Source organism: Amblyraja radiata, chromosome 9 (genome assembly GCF_010909765.2).
Source record: "Amblyraja radiata isolate CabotCenter1 chromosome 9, sAmbRad1.1.pri, whole genome shotgun sequence".
Taxonomy (NCBI): Eukaryota; Metazoa; Chordata; class Chondrichthyes; order Rajiformes; family Rajidae; genus Amblyraja; species Amblyraja radiata.
This window is the reverse complement of record NC_045964.1, coordinates 58,470,741-58,492,948: the sequence shown is the minus strand read 5'-3', so window position 1 is coordinate 58,492,948 and position 22,208 is coordinate 58,470,741. Positions and strand designations below refer to the sequence as shown.

Sequence of the window (22,208 nt, the reverse complement as noted above, 5' to 3'; positions counted from 1 at the left end):
GGGGGGAGATGGGGTGCTGCCGAGGACAAAGATGGTCCATTGGGGACCTGTTGAAGACTCTGTAACCCTGTCGGCATCCTATACCTGGCGTCTCTTTGCATACTTTGTGTAAGGTATGCAAAACTTAGAACGTCACTGTGACATGTCACATGTGATAATAAAGTATTCATCAACGGTTTGTGTGTTTTGAGAGGCAAACGTTGACCTTTGACCTGCCTGCATGTTTTTCCTCAGCTGCTGGTCGGCGGAGGTCACAGGTCGAAGCCGGGCCCTGCCCCACATCAAGACGTACATGAGGGCTTCGCCAGATTTCAGAGAGCTCGCGTGGTTTCTCGTCACCAGGTGAGAGTTCGGACTACCTCAGGCCAAGACGTGGGACATAGAATGAATACAGAAGGGATCTTGAGCCAAACACCAGGTGCTGGAGGAACTCGGCATCTGTAGAGGGAATGGACAGGTAACGTTTCAGGTCGGGATCATAAAGTCATACAACACGGAAAGAGGCCCTTCGGCACAACTAGCCCGTACCAACAAAGATGCTCCATCTACCCTGGTCCCACCTGCCTGATAGGTCGGGTCAAGGTCATAGAGCAATAAAACAGGCCCTTCAGCCCAACTAATAATTCCGGTATTTATATCCCTTAGTCCGTTCAGTGGAAACACCGACTGGAATACTTTAAATCATCCTTTATTTCACCATGGTGACCAGGTGAGAAACATGTGCTCAAACAAAGGAATTAGCATATATATATGGTTGATACAGTGAGAGGTAACTTACAACGGGTGGTGATTCTAGACCAATAACTACAGTATTACATGGTTATACAGGTGGGGACAATCCTTCTATCCAATTACAATCATACACAGCATAATAAAGCTGTAGATTGGTTATTGCATGCGAACCAATCAGAGTAGTGTAGCATCATTAACTCCACCTTACTGCACACTTTATATTAACACCCATTTCCTACATTACGTAGTCATGTTAGCAGTAGCAATGAACTAACAACCGACTGTACCGCCCTACTATATCTTATGATTAAAGATGAATTAAACTCCAGACCTGTGTCTGTCAAGTCGTTTACATGGTGTCGGAAAGCGTGAAGTAACCCGCTGCATCCGTATACCAGGTTTTATTGGTTTGATCTTTATTACCATGGCTCACTCGTGCCGCAAGCCAGCTCAGCTCATCTTCGACTCGGACATTGGAGAACGATGGAGATTGATTACGAACACTATATCAACATCGTCCATCGAAATGATCCAGATGAGGTCAAGGCTTCGCTCTTGCTAAACCTGGCGGGACCCGAGGCTCTGATTCGCGCGCAAACCTTTGACTTTGCGCAAGCCGTACTTGACGGTAACGGCCAGGTAGTAGTACCAGCTGAGACTGTGCGTAACCACAATGTACTGCTGCGTAAATTCCGTGAACTATGTGACCTGCCTTCTAACGGCATCCTGGAAAGAGCTAAGTTCTTCTCGCGACAACAGCTTCCTGATGAACCTGTTGAACGTTTTATTTGCGACTTAAAATACATGGCTCAGCGATGCCGCTTTGGTGAAATAACGAATGAGTTAATACGTGACAAACTTGTTAGTGGTATGTCCGATCAAAAGCTCAAAACAGAACTACTCCGTAATGCTGGCCTAACTCTCGAACAAGCTGCCGCACGTTGGAGGTTGTGGCCCCACTGAGCGACCAGTTCGACTCAGAAAAAGAGTATAAACCAGACGGGCTTCACTAAACGAGCCACGCCAACAACTAACAGAAGATTTATGAATGAACCGCCGCAAAGGTGTCCTAACTAACTACTTCCACAACAAAGGTCCATTATTCTGTCCAGCAAACGGCAAGCCATTCAACTACTGCAAGAAAATGAACCACTTTGCCGTTTGCTGCAGGTCATTTTTGGGAACAGCAATTCCAGTTCAGCAGTAATCTACACATGCTGCAACAAGACCAAACATTCTTCGACTCTCAAGAACAGCTCGAAGCTGTCCACGAGGATGATCCAATTAGCTCATATGAAGAGTCTACTGTTCACACCCTCCTCCACACAGCTGGTAAGCTTTTGGATCACTCTGTTACCATGCTAATTAATAACAAGCCTGTGAAGGCCAAATTGGATACCGGGCGCGTGTGAATGTAATGTCCCTGAATGTCTACAACAAGATAAGAAATAATGAGACCTTGACTAGAGACGACTCGACCTTGCATGCCTATGGGGGGGAGGGGAGGTGCTGCACCCCCTTGGAAGAACTAGCTTCAAGTATTTATTGGAAAATGTCACAAAAATCTGACTTTCTACGCCCTAAAATCAAACTCTGTGACTTTACTCGGAATTCATGCATGTCAGGACCTGGGGTTGGTCTCGTTCGATCGCTCTGTTCACAAGCTACATATATCTGAGGACCCGATTAAAAACTGCCCAGATCTGTTCGACGATAAACTGGGCAAGCTGCCTGTGACTTACAAAATTGCCATTGACCCCACCGTTGACCCAGCCATCCGTGCCCCTCATCGCGTGCCACATGCCACGCGTGACAGAATCCAGACTGAACGTAAAAATATGGTGTCCATGGGTGTACTGGCTGAAATCGGTGAACCTACAGACTGGGACTCCACCATGGTCATCACGAAAAAGAAAGATAAAGATGAGCTCCGAGTGTACATCAATCAACCCAAGAGACCTAAACACAGCCATCAAGCGCCCACACTATCCGATGATAACTATCGAGGACGTCGCGGCCCAAATCGGTCGCGCAAGAGTGTTCTCCGTGCTAGAAGCAAAAAGCTTGTTCTGGCAGATTCAAATTTCTCAGAATGCCATTTGGTATCAATTCGGCTAGCGACGTTTTTCAGAGAACCATGGAACAACTGTTCGCAGGCTTCCCATGCACTATCATTGTCGATGACATCCTGGTGTATGGCAAGGACCTAGCGGAGCATGACTCAAATCTAAAGCAGATTCTGGACAGGGCACGTGAGATTAACCTGAAGTTCAACCCCAAGAAATGCAAGTTCCGCGTTCCAGAGGTCACCTATGTCGGACACGTATTCACCTGCAATGGACTGAAGCCAGACCCTAAGAAAACAGCAGCCATCAACGAAATGCCTGCCCCTGCCGACGTACACAGCCTTCAACGATTTCTGGGTATGGTCATCTATCTGTGAAAGATTATACCCAATCTCGGTATAGTGTCACCTAGGAATAGACTGGGTGACAACCAAGAACAGTTTGGTGACTACTGGAGAGACAGTTGACGGCACGGAAAGACGGCACCCGGGAAAGGCTGGGTTAGCACCCCAGTTTGTGTCTTTTGTGAGAAAGTCACCTAATAAAGCTACGGAAAGGCCTAATGAACCACCATGGCCTAAAAATCCATCAGGCGAGAATGAAATGTTCGGAGAAGGAGAAAGAGGTGCAGCGCGCAGGCCTTGAACCTGGGAGACGCAGGAGGAGCCCGGCCAGGACTCCCCCCACAGATCCCAGTCCCTCCACGCACTAGAATCTCCCAACCCCTGCAGAGTAGTTATTAAGATGGATGATCCGTGGGCGGTTGCTGCTGGGATGCAAGTCGGGGCCTGATCAACCCCGGCTGTGTCGCCTGGGTGAGGGTGTCTGATGTTGTGAGACCCGAAACACCCGATTACCCCAGGTCACATCACTGAGGATGCGTCCCAGCGCATCTAGAAGATGTGTATTTTTCACATTACCTATCTGCATATCTCTCTAAACGTTCCCTTCCCTTCAGTCAGAGGGAATTCATTGCCACAGATGGCCATGGAGGCCAAAATCAGTGGATATTTTTAAGGCAGAGACAGATAGATTCTTGATTAGTACGGGTATTGGTGCTACGGGGAGAAGGCAGGAGAATGAGGGGGAAAGTTAGGTCATCCATGATTGAATGGCGGAGTAGACTTAATGGGCCAAATGGCCTAATTCTGCTCCTATCACTCATGAACTATCCACATACCTGTAATCCACGATCCTTCGTGTGTAAGAAAGAGCTGCAGATGCTGGTTAAAATCGAAGGTAGAAACAAAATGCGGGCGTAATTCAGCGGGTGAGGCAGCATCTCAGGAGAGAAGGAATGGGCGACGTTTCGGGTTGAGACCCTTCTTCAGACAATGATCCTTCTACAGATAATGGTAGGCTGGAGGGTCTGTTTCTGTAGTGCATGACTATTAAGTGGAGCTGATAAACCGTTCTAACTTCAGCTTACATTGTGAAAATTGATGGTGGTTGTGTGTTAAGGGCTATATCTTCAATCAATGAGCACCTTAAAAGTCAGGAAGTCATGATGCAGTTTGTAGACTTCGGTTAGGCTGCATTTGTAGTATGGCACGCGGTTCTGGTCGCCCCATCATAGGAAGGGTGCGGAGTGAGTGCAGAAGAGGCTTATCAGAATGATGGTAGACAAAAATGCTGGAGAAACTCAGCGAGTGCAGCAGCATCTATGGAGCGAAGGAAATAGGCAACGTTTCGGGCCGAAACCCTTCTTCAGACTGATGTAGGGTGGGGAGAAGAGAGGAAAAAGGGAGAGGAGGAGCCCGAGGGCTGAGGGAGAGCTGAGAAGGGGAGGAGACAGCAAGGGCTACCGGAAATTGGAGAATTCAATGTTTATGCCGCTAAGGTGCAGACTGCCCAAGCGGAATATGAGGTGCTGCTCCTCCAATTTCTGGTGGTACTCACTCTGGCCATGGAGGAGGCCCAGGACAGAGAGGTCGGATTCGGAATGGGAGGGGGAGTTGAAGTGCTGAGCCACCGGGAGATCAGGTTGGTTAATGCAGACCGAGCGGAGGTGTTCGGCGAAATGATCGCCAAGCCTACGCTTGGTCTCACCGATGTAGATCAGCTGACATCTAGAGCAGCGGATGCAATAGATGAGGTTGGAGGAGACCAGAATGATACCTGGATTAGAGGCTATTTGTTATAAGGAGAGTTCAGTTCAGTTTAGTTTATTGTCACGTGTACCGAGCTTTTGTTGCGTGCTATCCAGTCAGCGGAAAGAAAAAACATGATCACAATCGAGCCATTTACAGTGTACAGATGCATGATAAGGGAATAACGTTTAGTGCAAGATAAAGCCAGTAATGTCCGATCAAAGTTAGTCCGAGGGTCACCAATGAGGTAGATAGTGGTTCAGCACTGCTCTCTGGTTGTGGTAGGATAGTTCAGTTGCCTGATAACAGCCAGGAAGGAACTGTCCGTTGGATTGTTTGCTCCAGAAAGCTGCAGGTTGCAGGAAGACCTGATAGAAATATATATATTGTGAGAGGCGGGCGTGGTGTAGACAGTCAGAACCTCTTTTTACCAGGGTGGAGGGGAGAGAGACGGAGGGGGGAGGGGGGAGAGGAACAGAGAGGGGGGGAGAGGAACAGAGGGGGGGAGGGGGAATGATCTCTAGCCATTGAAAGCATGTTCAGAGAGCAAATCTACCCTAATGTTCATTCTCTGGTGCTAATGTTGCTGGATCTGTGTCGGGGACGAGAGGAACAGTGCACGGTTGACCTTGGTGCCTGATGTATGATCCTGAAAGGGGGCTGCTCCTCCTTGCCCTCTGGCTGCACTTCCCACCCACCATACCCATCTCCGGACATCCTGTGCGTAGGCGTGTGGGCAGGGCCAAGGATGTCCTGGTCGGGTTGCTCCTGGGCCTGGCCAAGCTGGCAATCCGCGAGTCACGGCGCCAGGCGGAAGAGGGCTTTGCCCGAGCCGGCTGCCTGCCCCTTTTCCGGGTTTACGTCCGCGCCCGGGTGGTGTTAGAGAGGGGCTACGCGCTGCCCATGGGCACCCTGGGGGATTTCTGGGACCGCTGAGCACCGCGAGGGGCGGAATGCATCCTTGTCAAGGGGTGTAAAATAGTTGCATGTTCGGCACGGATTTGTAGGGCCGAGATGGCCTGTTTCCGTGCTGTAATTGTTATATGGTTTATCGTTTGTGGTGTACAATGGTGTTTTTTAATGTACTGTATATATTATTTTGATATTTGAATACATATTTTTGATTTTAAATGAAATATATTTTTATAAATGTCTGACCCCGTGCCCGCGTTGCTGTTTATCTCGGGTTGTTAGCTTGGCGGCGATTTCTCCGCAACATTGAATATTCAGGAGGCTGAGGAGATTGCAGCCTCGTTGGCCACATACAGACGAGCTGGGGCCTGGCCAAGCTGGCCAACCGCGAGTCACAGCGGACAAGGGCTCTGCCCGAGCTGGCTGCCTGCCTGCCTGCCCCTTTTTCCGGGGTCACGTCCGCACCCGGATGGCACTAGAAATAGACCACGCTCTACCACCGGGCGCACTGGGGGATTTCCAGGACCGCTGCGCACCGCGGGGGGTGGAATGCATCCTCAGTAAGGATGGTGACATAGTTGTATAGTTGTTTATTCAGTATTTAAGAATATTTGCTTTATTTTGCATTATGTTTGTTTGTATCTTTGTACAGGACATAGCATTATGGTAATTAATTGATTTAAATTATTTTTGGTAAAAGTAAACCAGACGAGCTGGACACGTGTGTGTGCGTGTGCGCGTGTGTGTGTGTGTGTGTCTGACTGCTCTCCCGTTTTGTGTTTCAGCGCCAACTTGTCCAAGGCTGCCTGGGGAACGCTGGAGAAGAACGGCTTCCAGCTGATGATCCGCTCGTACGAACTGGGAGTTCTGTACCTGCCTGAGGCCTTTGTGAGTCCACTCACAGAAACACCCTCCCCTCATTCAAGCTGAGTTGAATGGATGTATTTGAGGCAGAGATAGATAGATTCTTCATTAGTGCGGGTGTCAGAGGTTATGGGGAGAAGGCAGGAGAACTGAGATTAGGAGGGAGAGATAGATCAGCCATGATTGAATGGTGGAGTATACTTGATGGGCCAAATGGCCTAATTCTGCTCCTACCACTTACGACCTTCTGAGTTTCAGTTTACTTTATTGTCACGTGTACCAAGGTACAGGGAAAAGCTATTGTTGCATGCTAACCAGTCGGCGGAAAGACTGTATGTGATTACAATCGAGCCATTTGCAGTGTAGGCAGGGTCTAAACTCCCCCCCCCCCCCCCCCCCCCCCCCCGTTTCACTGGAGACGCAAGGAACTGCAGATGCTAGTTTACAGAAAAAGACACAAAGTGCTGGAGTAACTCGGCAGGTCAGGCTACGTCTCTGAGGACCCAGTTTTCATGGGAGACATTAACCTACATATAGATTAGACTAACCAAATTAGTAACAGTGCTGAGGAAGAGGATTTCCTGGCGCGTATACGGGGTGGGTTTCTAAACCAATATGTAGACGGCAGGCCATCCCAGACAGGATATCGTGTAATGAGGAAGGATTAGTTACCAATCTTGTTTTGTAAAGTCCCTTGGGCACCAGTGACCATTGGTGGAATTCTGCATTAAGAGGGAGAGTGACACGGTTAATTCAGAGGCGAGGGTTCTGAACTTAAAGGTAACATGGTATGAGACGGGAATTGGCTAGGATAGACTGGTCTTCTTTCTTCTTAGGCCCCCTTTGGTCGTGGCTGACCATGGGCGTCTCCAGGGTGCTATTCCCTATATGGAGGACGCCTGTGCGTGACTTTGTTTAACGTGGGGAGACTGGTGCACAGACAGCCACCCCACGGTCCTTGACAGATCTGGGTCAGGATCCAGTGGCATGGAGTCCAAGACGACCAGAGACCCTTTTCTGCTGCAGCCTTCGTCAATTGACAATTGAGCTGCCTCCTGATTTCGCCTTGTAGGAGGTGATTGCATGCAGGCCCCGCCACAGATGCCGAACATCCGTCTCATCCTCCAGCTTGGAGCAGAAGTCCCATTTAGCCTTTTTTGATGGCCTTACCAAGGTCGTATTTGGACTTCTTGTATCTCCAGACCTGAATGCCCGGGATCTGGACTTCAGAAGAGTGCGGATCTCATGGTTCATCCAAGGCTTCTGGTTAGGAAAGACTCGGAAGGTTTTTGTAGGGACGCAGTCCTCTACACATTTCCTTATGAAGTCAGTAACAACTGTGGCGTATTCGTTCAGGTCCGTTGTCGAGTCCTTGAACATTGCCCAGTCTACAGACGCTAAACAGTCCTGGAGTTGTACCTCTGTTTTTTCCCCCCCCCCCCCCCCCCCTCGACCAGCTCTGTACAGTCCTCACCTCTGGGGGTGCTTTCTTCAGTTGCTGCCTGTAGGCAGGAAGAAGCAGCACCGCAGTATGGTCGGATTTGCCGAAGTGAGGGCGAGGGATGGTGCGATAGGCGTCTTTGATGGTTGTGTCGCACAGTGGTCGAGGGTGTTTGATCCTCTGGTGCTGCAGGAGACATGTTGGTGGAAGTTAGGGAGCGATTTCTTCAGGTCGACAGAACCAAGGAGCAAACCGGAGGACGGCGAAATTTAGAACTCAACAGAGGAGGACAAAGGGGTTAATTAAGAGGTGGAAATTAGAGCATGAAAGAAAGCTTGCGGGGAATATAAAACGGACCGTAAAAGCTTCTTTGGATATGTGAAGAGGAAAAGGCTAGCAAAGACAAATGTAGGTCCCTTAGAGTCAGAAACAGGTGAATTTATAATGGGAAACAGGGAAATGGCAGACCAGTTAAACAAGTACTTTGTTTGTGTCTTCCTTATCAAAGTCAAAGTCAAAGTAGCCTTTATTGTCATTCAGACCCTTCGGTCTGAACGAAATTTCGTTGCCTTGCAGTCATACATATAATAAAAATGACAAAAACACACAATAAACACAAATTTAACATCCACCACAGTGAGTTCACCAGGCACCTCCTCACTGTGACGGAAGGCAAAAATCTTAAAGTCCTTGTCTCTTCCCTCCTTGTTCTCCCTCTGCGCCGAGGCGATCCAGGCTTCCGATGTTGTGACCCCGCCGGGTGATGGTAAGTAAGTCAGTCCCGCGGCTGAATCACAGCGCCGCAAACGGGCCGGTTCGAACTCCGCGGCCCGGTCTATTATAGATAGAACCAATTTCCCAGAAATAATAGGGGACCGAGGATCTAGTGGGAGGGAGGAACTGAAGGGAATCCACATTAGTCAGAAAATGGTGTTGGGTAAACTGTTGGGACTGAAGGCAGATAAATCCCCAGGGCCTGCATCCCAGAGTACTCAAGGAGATGCCCCTAGAAATCGTGGATGCATTGGTGATCATTTTCCAATGTTCTATAGACTCTGGATCAGTTCCTGTGGATTGGAGGGAAGCCAATGTAACTCCACTTTTTAAGAAAGGAGGGAGAGAGAAAACAGGGAATTAGAGACCAGTTACCCTGACATCGGTAGTGGGGAAGATGCTGGAGTTGATTATTAAAGATGTTATAACAACGCATTTGGAAAGCAGTGACAGGATTGGTCAAAGTCAGCAAGGATTTATGAAGGGGAAATCATGCTTGACTAATCTTCTGGAATTGTTTGAGGATGTAACAAGTAGAATGGATAAGGGAGAGTCAGTGGATGTGGTGTATCTGGACTTTCAAAAAGCCTTTGACAAGGTCCCACACAAGAGATTAGTGTGCAAAATTAGAGCACATGGTATTGGGGGTAGGGTATTGACATTGATAGAGAACTGGTTGGCAGACAGGAAGCAAAGAGTAGGAATTAATGGGTCCTTTTTAGAATGGCCGGCAGGACCAGTGGGTACTTGGTGCTGGGACCCCACTTATTTACAATATATATTAACGATTTAGACAAAGGAATTAAATGTAACATCTCCAAGTTTGTGGATGACACAAAGCTGAGAGGAGGATGCTATGAGGCTGCAGGGTGACTTGGATGGGTTGAGTGAGTGGGCAGATGCAGTCTAATGTGGTTAAATGTGAGGTTATCCACTTTGGTGGCAAGAACAAGAAGGCAGATTATCCGACCCTTTTCCGTTGAAGACGGTGCCATCAGCGGTATTGACTTGACTGCGAAGGTTGAATTTTACTGAATTTGTGAAGAAGCGCAGCTCAAGAGTGACTTCATGTAACAAGAGCTCACCACATTTTGGTTGAAAGTGAAGGACTGTCCTGTTTTTTTTTCGAAGAGGGCCCTGACCCTATTGGTCCAGTCCCCCTCAACCTGTCGCTGTGAGGCTGGATTCTCAACCACGGTAATTATGAAAACAAAGGCACGCAATAGGCTTGTGATCGACGCTGACATGAGGTGCTGCCTGTCGAGCATTCATCCTCGTTTTGATTGCCTGATGGCTGTGAAGCAATTTCAGCCATCCCATTGACTGAGCATTGGCAGACATGTTTTAATAAATCGGGCTTTTTTTTCCAATTTTTGTTTCGGGGGTCACGGTACTGACCAAGAATGTCTGATGGGGTCATGGGGCCAAAAAGGTTAAGAACCTAAGGACTGAATGATCTTATTTACAGAAGGATAATCATGAATTTTGGTGCGTTCAGAGAAGGTTTACTAGACTGACATCCGAAGTGGGCAGATTGTCAATAGACAATAGGTGCAGGAGGCCATTCGGCCCCCTCGAGCCAGCACAGCCATTCAATGTGATCATGGCTGATCATCCACAATCAGTAACCCTATGTCCTATGAGACTTATATCAGTTGAGTTCCACCAGCACTTTGTGTGGGTTCCTTGTGTCTCCAAATCATACCCATACATGAGTGCAACCAAACTGTACAGAAGTACAACGGGTAGTGCAAGAGAAGAAGGGGCGGTCACGATGGCGCTGAGGAGGTAGAGCTGCTACCTCAGAGAGCCAGAGACCTGGGTTTGATCCTGACTACGGATGCTGGCTGTACGGGGTTTGTACGTTCTCCCCGTGACCTGCGTGGGGTTTTCTCTGAGATCTTCGGTTTCCTCCCACACTCCAAAGACGCACAGGTTTGTTGGTTAATTGGCTTGGTATAAATGTAATAAAATTGTCCCTCGCGTGCGTAGGGGTAGTGCTAACGGGTGGTGATCATTGGTTGGTGCGGTGGGCTGATGGGCCCGTTTCCTTCATTTCATTGTGTCCTGTCTCTCTGCATCATCAGGGAATGGAATCGGGTCGCTTCCTGGTTCGGAGGGATCCATCGCTGGACTGCAAGCCCTCAGTGATGCCATTTCCTGTCCCTTACGACCTCCCACCTCAGCGCTATGGCAACCGAGGTAAGAGACAAGTCTGAAGAAGGGTCTCGACCCGAAACATCACCCATTCCTTCTCTCCAGAAATGCTGCCTGTCCCGCTGAGTTACTCCAGCTTTTTTGTGTCTATCTTTGGTTTAAACCAGCATCTGTAGTTCCTTCTTACACATAAGAGTCAGGCTTCATGGCCTACTGATCTGTACAGGATTAGACAATACAAAATAGGGGCAGGAGTAGGCCATTCGGCCCTTCGAGCCAGCACCGCCATTCAATGTGATCATGGCTGATCATCCCCAATCAGTATCCCCGTTCCTGCCTTCTCCCCATATCCCCTGACTCCGCTATCATTAAGAGTCCTATCTAGCTCTCTCTTGAAAGTGTCCAGAGAACCTGCCTCCACCGCCCTCTGAGGCAGAGAATTCCACAGACTCACACCTACACACACACACACACACACACACACACACACACACACACACACACACACACACACACCTATACACACACACACACACACAAACACACTCACACTCACTAACACACCTACACCCACACACGCACGCATGCACCCACACACACACATACACACACACACACACACCCACACACACACACGCACACGCACACACACCTACACACTCACCCTCACACTCACTCTCAGGACAATTTACAATTATGCCAAGCCAATTAACTGCACGTCTTTGAAGTGTGGGAGGAAAACGGAGCACCCGGAGAAAACCCACACAGTCACGGGGAGAACGTACAAACTCCATACAGACAGCACCCGTAGTCAGGATCGATCCTCTGTCTCTGCCGCTGTTAGGCAGCAACTCTACCGCTGCGCCACCGTGCCGTGGATGTCCCTGCACTCCCAGCTTGTGTTGCCTGCAGATAACGTATGAAAGATTCTAGCCTCTAAGTCAGATGCTTAAGTCTAAGTCGCTAAGTCAACCAAAGAGCAGTGCTGAACTACTATCTACCTCATTGGTGACCCTCGGACTATCCTTGATCGGACTTTGCTGGCTTTACCCTGCACTAAACGTTATCCCCTTATTGTGTATCGTGTATTGAATATCTAAGTGATAGGAGTAGAATTAGGCCATTCGGCCCATCAAATCCACTCAGCCATTTAATCATGGCTGATCTATCTCTCCCTCCTAACCCCATTCTCCTGCCTTCTCCCCATATCCTCTGACACCCGTACAAACCAAGAATCTAATCTATCTCTACCTTAAAAATATCCACTGATTTGGCCATCACAGCCTTCTGTGGCAAAGTATTCCACAGATTCGCCACCCTCTGACTAAAGAAATGTCTCCTCATCGCCTTCTTAAAAGAACGTCATTTAATTCTGAGGCTGTGACCTAGACTCTCCCACTAGTGGAAACATCCTCTCCACATCCACTCTATCTGAGACTATCACTATTCTGTATGTTTCAATGAGGTCCCCCCTCATTCTTCTAAACTCCAACGAGTACAGGCCCAGTGCCGTCAAACGCTCATGATAGTTTAACCCACTCAAACCTAGGATCATCATTCTTGTAAACCTCCTCTGGACCCTCTCCAGAGCCAGAACATCCTTCCATATGGTGTCCAAATTTGCTCACAATGGCGGAGTAGACTTGATGGGCTGAATGGCCTAATTCTTCTCCTATTACTTATGACCTTGTGATATTTTGGTCAATGATTACCCTCCCTCTGCACTAGTTGAAGCGGATATCTGTCGATGAGATCTTAGTGGTTTTTCATTTCCTCTGCTTCACAGCAGCGACTGCAATTATAAAATATCTTGGTGGCTGTAAACGTCTTTGAGGCAGTCTTCAAAGAAGCTCAATGAATCATATTTTTCCCGAATACGGCAATGTTTTTCGTGTGAAGAAGTTTTGGATCAAATTGGACAAGCCTTGTTGTTGATAGCTTTTAAAATGAGTGAGTGTTTTTAGTTTAGTTTCGAGGCACAGCGCAGAAACAGGCCCTTCGACCCACCGAGTCGCGCGCCCTCTAACGCTATCCGACACAATTTAGAGACAATTTACATTTATGCCAAGGCCTACAAACCTGTATGTCTTTTGGAGTGTGGGAGGAAACCGAAGATCTCGGAGAAAACCCACGCAGTTCACTCCGTACAGACAGCACCCGTAGTCAGGATCGAACCCGGGTCTCTTGCGCTGTGAGGCAGCAGCTCTACCCGCTGCGCCACCGTGCCGCCCAGATTGAAATATCTAGGAACCTCTACTCACAGATGTGGTGAATCTCTGTACGTTCTCCCAGTGACCGTGTGGGTTTTCTCCGAGTGCTCCGGTTTCCTCCCACACTCCAAAGACGTCCAAGTTTGCAGGTTAATTGGCTTCGGTAAAAATTGTCCCTCATCTGTGTAGGATAGTGTTAGTGTGCGGGGATCGCTGGTCGGCGTGGATACGGTGGGCTGAAGGGCCTGTTTCTGCGCTGCATCTCTAAACTAAACTAAACTAATTTAAACTAAGTAACCACCCCCTAATCCTGTAATGACATAGAAACATAGACAATAGGTGCAGGAGTAGGCCATTCGGCCCTTCGAGCCAAAACCGCCGTTCAATATGATCATGGCTGATCATCCAGAATCAGTACCTCGTTCCTGCTTTCTCCCCACATCTCTTGATTCCGTTAGCCCTAAGAGCTATATCTAACTCTCTCTTGAATACATCCAGTGAATTGGCCTCCACTGCCTTCTGTGGCAGAGAATTCCAAGAATTCACAACTCTCTTGGTGAACATTTTTTCTGCTCATCTTTGTCCTAAATGGCCTACCCCTTATTCTTAAACTGTGTGACCCCCCTGGTTCTGGACTCCCCCAACATGGGGAACATTTTTCCTGCATCGAGCCTGTCCAATCCCTTAAGAATTTTATGTTTCTATAATATGATGCCCTCTCATCCTTCTGAATTCCAGCGAATACAAGCCCAGTCGACCCATTCTTTCATCACTCCGCCCGGACCTCTTTTGTCTTTCAGATCGCCCATGGATTTGGAATATTCCGTACCTCCATGCTCCCGATACCCACGGCAACGTCTGGGCTCCGTCATAGGGAGCGGGAGACCCTGTTGTGGATCCTAGTCCCAGACAGATGGATACAATTGAAACATCAGCGCATTTCACCCTGGCCCACTGAACCCTTGTGCGGTTTGCTCTTTGTCGAGTCGTTTATACGTGTGTGTGTGTTTTTGCAGAATAAAGATTTTGGTACACAATTACCCATTTTCCCAAACTTCTCCGATAGCACTTTGGCTTTTACACAGTCGGACACAACCTGCTGGAGGAACTCAGCAGGTTAGTTAAGGGCCTGTCCCACTTGGGAGAAATTTTAGGCGACAGCCTAAAATGAGGTTGTCGCGTCGTGGTCGGGTCGTGACACGGCATGACGCGCGGTGTCTTCCTGTCGCCCCGGGATTTTGGAATGTTCAAAATCCTTGCGCGACATCTGCGTGCCCTATCATGTCGTGCGCCCTTTTGCACGATGATGCGCGGACATTGCCTATGCTAATTTATTACGCGTCACCGTACGTTGTTGTGCGTGAAGATGCGTCACGACGCGTCATTTGAGCGCCGCCCCAGATGACGCAACCTGTCGTATCTTGCCATATTGTGTCGCGGTGGACGCACATTGACAGCTGTGACATCAAAGGCGCTGCCATATGTTGTCGCATCCTATGGTGGCGCTCGATGATGCGTGGAAATTAGTGACACATGGTGACACGGAGTGACGTACCTTGACGCAGCTGTGGCGCATGCTGTCGTAATACTTGACGTTTTCCAAGCGACATCGAGCGTCGGTCACTGACGGCCGTAGTCGCCCATAAAATCACAAAATGGGACAGGCCATTTAGTCGTTAGTTAGTTAATCAGTCCGGGGAAGGGCCTCGACCAGAAACGTCACCCATTCTTTCCCTCCAGAGATGCTGCCTGCCCCGCCGAGCTACTCCAGCATTTTGTGTCTATCTTCGGGTTAGTTAGTTTAGTTTATTGCCACGTGTTCCGAGGTGAACAAGTGAAAAGCTTTTTATTGCGTGCCAACCAGTCAGCGGAAAGACAATACATGATTACAATCAAGCCGTCCACAGTGCACAGATACATGATGAAGGGAATTTAGTGCAAGATTAAGTCCAGTAAAGTTTGATTGAAGATATTCCAAGAAGGTCCAATGAGGTAGATGGTAGCTCAGGACAACTCTCTGGTTCTTGTTCAAATGCCTGATTACAGCTGGGGAAAAAACTGTATCAACATAAAATGCTGGAGTAACTCAGCAGGACAGGCGGCATCTCTGGAGAGAAGGAATGGGTGATATTACAGGTCGAGACCCTTCTTGGGAAGAGACTGTCCCTGAATTTGGAGGTGTGCATTTTCACACTTCTGTTCCTCTTGCCTGAGGGGACGAGTGGCTGGGTTGAGATTCGGGGTCAGGCAGCATTACTGGAGAACATGTTTTATATTTTTGCTCTGAAGAATTAATCTGCTCCTCCGAATGTCTCCCTGTGAAATACAACCTCTTTTCGGTTTTACATGGGGACACAAGGAACAGCAGATGCTGGTTTACAAAAATAGACACAAAGAACTGGAGTAACTCAGTAGGTCAGGCAGTATCTGTGGAGAACATGGATCGTGGATGGCCTAATGGCCTACTCCTGCACCTATTGTCTATTGAAACCGGAGCACCCGTAGGAAACCCACGCAGTCACAGGGAGAGGGTGCAAACTCCACACACACATACAGCACCCGAAGTCAGGATCGAACCTGGAGTTGGGAGACAACAGTTCTGCGCCATTGTGCAGACTCAAACCATCGCAACTGATGAAACTAAGGTTGCTGAGGGGAACGAAGCTGACTGCCAAATAGTGAGGCAAATGTTAGCTTGTGTGGACAGGGAAACTAAAGATTTGGTAGTGAGTTGGCAATGGCTAAAGTTTCAAGAATTAGCACTTGGTTCACAGGAAGCGCAGGTCCACTCAAGGCAAATATAAAGTGAGTGAGGAAAGTGGTCTGTTCATGGCGATAATCAGAAGTTAAAGATAATATTAGATCAAAGAAAAATTAGATCAAAAACCAAATAAAGCAAAATTATTGGAAATTTTTCAGAACTCAGCAGAGGAGGATGAAGAGAAAAAAAAAGACAAACATCTGGAGTAACTCAAAAGGTCAGACAGCAAAGATAGACACAAAATGCTGGAGTAACTCAGTGGGGGTCAGGCATCATCTCTGGAGAGAAGGGACGTGTCTAACTGAAGAAGGGTCTCGACCCGAAACATCACCCGGTCCTTCTCACCAGAGATGCTGCCTGTCTGGCTGAGTTACTCCAGCATTTTGTGTTTATCTTCGATTTAAAGCAGCATCTGCAGTTCTTTCCTGAACCTGGGGAGGTATGTGTTTTCAAACTTCTGTACCTCTTGCCAAACGGGAGAGGGGAGAAGAGGGATTCACGGGATGAGACTGGTCAGTGATTGTGCTGGTGGTCTAATCACCTTCCGTAGAAAGGCTTAGAAAGTTCAGTATGTTCCCCTCCCCCCCAACAACTCTCACCAACTTCTGCAGATGCATTTTAGTGGGAAGCAGTCTCAGTTTGAATTCAGCTTGTTGTCACGTGTACCGAGGTACAGTGAAAGGCTTTTGTTGCGGGCTGACCACACCATGGCCACGATGCATCACATCTTGGTTTGGGAACAGCGGCAGCCCAGACCGTCACCCAAAACCAACCCCCCCCCCCCCCTCCCATTGACTCCATCCACACTTCATGCTGCCTCGGCAAGGCCACCAGCACAATCAAGGATGGGGTTTGCTGAATGGGGCAAGGGAGAGATGATAGCAGAGGGGTCGGGGGAAGAGTCGCGAGTCTTTCAATGTCATGTACCCTGATAAGGAACAATGAAATTCTTACTTTCAGCAGCACAACAGGCCTGAAATAATACCCAGTAGCTGACCCCTTCAGTAGAATAGAGGACAATAGACAATAGACACAGGAGCAGGCCCTTCGAGCCAGCACCGCCATTCAATGCGATCATGGCTGATCATCCCCAATCAGTACCCCATTCCTGCCATCTCCCCATATCCCCGAACTCCACTATCTTTAAGAGCCCTATCTAGCTCTCTCTTGAAAGTATCCAGAGAACCGGCCTCCACCGCCCTCTGAGGCAGAGAATTCCACAGACTCACAACTTCTCTGTGTGGAAAAAGTGTTTCCTCGTCTCCGTTCTAAATGGCTTACCCCTTATTCTTAAACTGTGTGTGGCCCCTGGTTCTGGACTCCCTCAACATCGGGAACATGTTTCCTGCCTCCAGCGTGTCCAAACCCTTAATAATCTTATATGTTTCAATAAGATGCCCTCTCATCCTTCTAAACTCCAGAGTATACAAGCCCAGCCGCTCCATTCGCTCAACATATGACAGTCCCGCCATCCCGGGAATTAACCTGGTGAACCTACGCTGCACTCCCTCAATAGCAAGAATGTCCTTCCTCAAATTTGGAGACCAAAACTGCACACAGGGAGAGGGAGTGGATAAAGAGGCAGAGAGGGTGGAGGAAGAGGGGAGTGGTGGAGGGGAAGTGAGGGGGTGGAGTTGGGTGGAGGGTGGGGTGAGTGCGTGTGATTGAGGGGTGGAGGTTGAGACCCCGCATGGAGTCTGAGATGTTCTCCATGAACCAGGCCAGACGGGGAGCGGGAAACTGGGTGGAATCCCAGTCCAACCCCACAATGTCCCCTCCCCTTAATCCCCTCCCCCCCCCCCCACCTCCCTCCACCCCTCGCCTCTAATCCTTCCCCATCACAATCTCACCCACCTCCATCCAATGGAAACATAGAAAATAGGTGCAGCAGGAGGCCATTCGGCCCTTCGAGCCAGCACCGCCATTCATTGCGATCATGGCTGATCGTCCCCTATCAATAACCTGTGCCTGCCTTCTCCCCATATCCCTTGACTCCACTAGTCCCTAGAGCTCTATCTAACTCTCTTAAATCCATCCAGTGATTTGGCCTCCACTGCCCTCTGTGGCAGGGAATTCCACAAATTGACAACTCTCTGGGTGAAAAAGTTTTTTCTCACCTCAGTCTTAAATGACCTTCCCTTTATTCTAAGACTGTGGCCCCTGGTTCTGGATTCGCCCAACATTGGGAACATTTTTCGTGCATCTAGCTTGTCCAGTCCTTTTATAATATCATATGTTTCTATAAGATCCCCCTCATCCTTCTAAACTCCAGTGAATACAAGCGTAGTCCCCAAATCCCACTCCCAACCCCCCCCCCCCCCCCCCCATCCCTTCCCTCCCCCCCCAACCTCACCTTACAAATCCCACTCCCAACCCCCCCCCCCCCATCCCTTCCCTCCACCCCCAACCTCACCTTACAAATCCCACTCCCAACCCCCCCCCCCCCATCCCTTCCCTCCACCCCCAACCTCACCTTACCCCCCCCCCCCCCCCCATCTCCCTACTTGGCAGCCGGGGTGAGGGGTTTGGGTGGGTGTGTGGGCGGCAGCAGCCCATTGAGCCCTTGTCTAAATCACTCGTTCCCTCCTCATCCCGCTCCATCTCCCCCCAAAAAAATCCTCCCTCCCTCCACCCTGTCCTTAACCACGCAGCCCCCACACTCGCCCTAGCCCCCCCAAACTCACCACTCCACCCGGCGGGAGATATGACGGTCCGGGGAGAGGGGGGGGGGGGGGGGGGTGCTGCTCTCTCTCCCTCTCTGTCTCTCTCCCTCTCTGTCTCTCTGTCTCTCTGTCTCCAGCGGGGACGGGGCCGGGGGGCGAGAGGAGCGGTGGGGAGGGGAGGAGATGAAGAGGGGATGAGATAGGGAGAGGGAGAGGAGAGGGAGGGAGGAGAGGGGAGGAGAAGAAGAGGGGAGGAGGGGAGAGGGAGTACAGGGGAGGGGAGAGGGAGAGGAGAAGAAGAGGGGAGGAGAGGAGGTGTCGAGAGGAGTCAGAAGGGGAGAGAGGAGGGGAGGGAGAGAGGGGAGAGGGGAGAAGAGGAAGGGAGAGGAGAGCAGGGGAAGGGAGGGGATCGTTGGTGGTAATTGAGCGCTCGCTGTCGCGTCTGTCTGTCTCTTGCAAGAGAGAGAGAGGGAGATACATAGAAGGAGGGAGGGAGTGAGAGAGAGGGAGGGAAAGAGAGAAGGGAGGGAGAGAGAGGGGGAGGGGGAGAGGGAGGGGGAGATATATAGAAGGAGGGAGAGAGAGGGAGGGAAAGAGAGGGAGAGAGACAGAGAGGGAGGGAGAGAGAGAGATGGAGGGAGAGAGAGAGAAGGGAGCTCTCCTCTGACTCACCTCGTCCGTGGAGGAGCTGAGGCGTGGAGTGGTGTTGGGGTTATGTGTGAGACAGTGCTTGCTGTGGCCGTGTCCTTGCACACAGGGCAGGGGTAGAGGAGTTCGCTCACAGTCACGGACATCGCCGCCCCACCAAACAGGTACCACAAGCAACCTCTCTTCATCCACTGGAAGGAGGGTCTGAAACCAACTCGGACGTGGAGTTGCCTGGGGACACAAAATGCTGGAGTAACTCAGCGGGCGAGGCAGCCTCGCCCGCTGAGTTACTCCAGTATTTTGTGTCTGTCTTTGCTGTCTGACCTGTTGAGTTACTCCAGTAGTTTGTGTCTTTTTTTCCCTCCTCTGCTGAGTTCTGAAATTTTTCCAATAATTTTGCTTTATTTGGGTTTTTGATCTCATTTTTCTTTGATCTAATATTATCTTTAACTTCTCCCTATCGCCAGAAACAGACAACTTTCCACACTCACTTTATATTTGCCTTGAATGGACCTGTGTTACTCCAGCATTTTGTGTCTGTCCACCTTCGATTTGAACCGGCATCCTGCAGTTGACTGGGACCTCGAGGCTTGGACTTTGAGGCTTGGGTTCGCTGAGTTGTCTTGGACGTTGAGTGGGAAGTATCTCGGAGACCGAGGACATGTTGGTCGGTCTTGTCAAAGCTGACACCTCGCTCTTGAGCTCTCTGGGCTGGTGGGCGAGGTTCATCAGCCTGGGTTCTGGAGGTGGGGGGTGCTGGATCGAAGAGGTGGCTTCGCCAGGGAGGGGAGGGAGTCAACCTGGACCCCGACACTTCTAACTAGGAATGACACACGTTGGGAATGCGCCGCTGGTCGGGCAGCGTCTTTGAGGGGAGACGATTGTGAGTGAGTGATTGAGTGAGAGAGATAGAGAGAGTGAGAGTGAGAGAGAGAGAGAGAGAGAGAGAGAGAGAGAGAGGGAGTGGGTGAGGGAGTGGGTGAGGGAGAGAGGGAGTGGGTGAGGGAGAGATAGAGAGAGTGAGTGAGAGACAGACAGAGAAAGAGAGGGGGAAGGTCAGGCTCGAGGTGGTACATCATCCAGCGTCTATTTTAAGGACAACCCCAGTCTAAAACTAGTCTCCACTTCCCTCCACAGATGCTGCCTGACCCGCTGAGTTCCTCCAGCACCCAGTTCCCGACCTCAAGATCCCAGCACTTTGGCGTTTTGAATTGAATCGAAGGACACAGAATGGGAACAGGCCCTTCGGCCCGCCGCGCCCAGGCCGTCCACCGATCGTCTGCTCACGCTGGTTCCACGTTATCCCGCTTCCTCGCTCGGCACAGACCGGGGCTGTGTTAATGTTATTGTGTCACCCAGCACCGAAACCGGCCCTTCGGCCCAACTCCCGCCTGCTGGCCCATCCGAGCGAATTCCACTGGTTGGGTGGCTTCCATTGAGGACCCAACTCGTCCAGAGGGCCAAGGTGTGGACCTTTCCAATTATTCCCAAGGATATGTACAGCAATTCGTTCCTCCCCCGCACAATTCAAGCATGGAATAATCTTCACCCTACCATAGTTACCCAACTAGATGCAACTAAATTTAAGGTAGCTCTTTCTTCCCAAAAAACCCTTTTATGTCCTTCCCTCCACCACCTCCAGTTTAAATTCCATTTGGAATATTTTGGAGGACCAAGAAACCAAGAACCAAGGCGTTGAGCCGTTGCTTCCGAGTTGGTGGGATCTTGCTGAGCCTGGACCACACACCACCACCGGCCCGGGTGCCAATGGCTGCCCGCTGGGGCTGCTCCAGCCACCTGAACGAGGACAATGCCCGCTTCGCCCTGCTGGCCCTGCTGATCTGCTTCTACCTGGTTTGCGGGGCGGCAGTCTTCTCGGCCATGGAGCGGGGCCGGGAGAAGGAAGCCCAGCGCCAGTGGCTGCAGAGGAGGGAGAACTTCAGCCGCCGGCACAACATCAGCAGGGCCGAGCTCAGCGCCTTCCTCCAGCACTACGAGGAGGCAGGCATGGCCGGGGTGCGGGTAGACGAGACGCGCCCGCGATGGGACTTCGCCGGCTCCTTCTACTTCGTGGGCACCGTGGTGTCCACCATCGGTAAGGAGACAGGATGGGTCTGGCTTGGTCCAGGGGGTGGAGATCTAAACACAAAATGCTGGAGTAGTTAGTTACTCAGCGGGACAGGCAGCATCTCTGGAGAGAGGGAATGAATGGGTGACGTTTCTGGTCGAGACCCTTGGATAGGGCCTGTCCCACTTACGCAAGCTTTACATGCGACTGCCGCCACACGTCATAGGTCGCCGAAATTGTCAACATGTTGAAAATTCAGCGGTGACCAGAAAGACGCTACAACTCTTTGGAGACATCTCACGACCATAGGCTGTATGGTCGTGAGAGGTCTCCTATGGTCGTGAGAGGTCACCCGCAACATGTCGCCAGGGGGTGGCCCGTATGCTCGTGAGATGCCTCCAAAGAGTCTTTCTGGTCGCCGCTGAATTTTCAACATGTCGAAAATTTCGGCGACCTATGACGGGTGCCGGCAGTCGCCTGTAAAGGTCGCGTAAGTGGGACAGGCCCTTATATAGAGTGGATGTGGAGAGGATGTTTCCACTAGTGGGACTGTCCAGGACCAGAGGTCACAGCCTCAGAATTAAAGGGCGCTCTTTTAGGAAGGAGATGAGGAGGAATTTCTTTAGTCAGAAGCTGGTGAATCTGTGGAATTCTTTGCCACAGAAGGCTGTGGTGGCCAAGTCGGTGAATACTTTTAAGGCAAAGATAGATAGATTCTTGATCGGGGATTATGAGGAGAAGAATGGGGTTAGGAGGGAGAGATAGATCAACAATGATTGAATGGTGGAGTAGACTTGATGGGCCGAATGGCCTAATGCTGCG

The 22,208-nt window shown here is 50.0% G+C and overlaps 2 protein-coding genes across 2 annotated transcripts in view; both read left to right on the top strand.

The window, feature by feature from the left end:
* tdp1 (tyrosyl-DNA phosphodiesterase 1) overlaps positions 1 to 14,286 on the top strand; it is a 29,289-nt gene extending 15,003 nt beyond the window's left edge. Inside the window, exons 7-10 of the mRNA XM_033027549.1 lie at positions 235 to 342; positions 6,586 to 6,688; positions 10,967 to 11,081; positions 14,047 to 14,286. Of these exons, the coding sequence (XP_032883440.1) occupies positions 235 to 342; positions 6,586 to 6,688; positions 10,967 to 11,081; positions 14,047 to 14,120 (400 nt within the window). The 3' untranslated portion in view covers positions 14,121 to 14,286. The remainder of the gene's footprint in view (positions 1 to 234; positions 343 to 6,585; positions 6,689 to 10,966; positions 11,082 to 14,046) is intronic.
* Positions 14,287 to 21,012: 6,726 nt separating this feature from the next.
* The window catches only part of kcnk13 (potassium two pore domain channel subfamily K member 13), a 16,933-nt gene continuing 15,737 nt past the window's right edge, over positions 21,013 to 22,208 (top strand). The window contains exon 1 of the mRNA XM_033027813.1: positions 21,013 to 21,413. Within this exon, the coding sequence (XP_032883704.1) occupies positions 21,086 to 21,413 (328 nt within the window). The 5' untranslated portion in view covers positions 21,013 to 21,085. The remainder of the gene's footprint in view (positions 21,414 to 22,208) is intronic.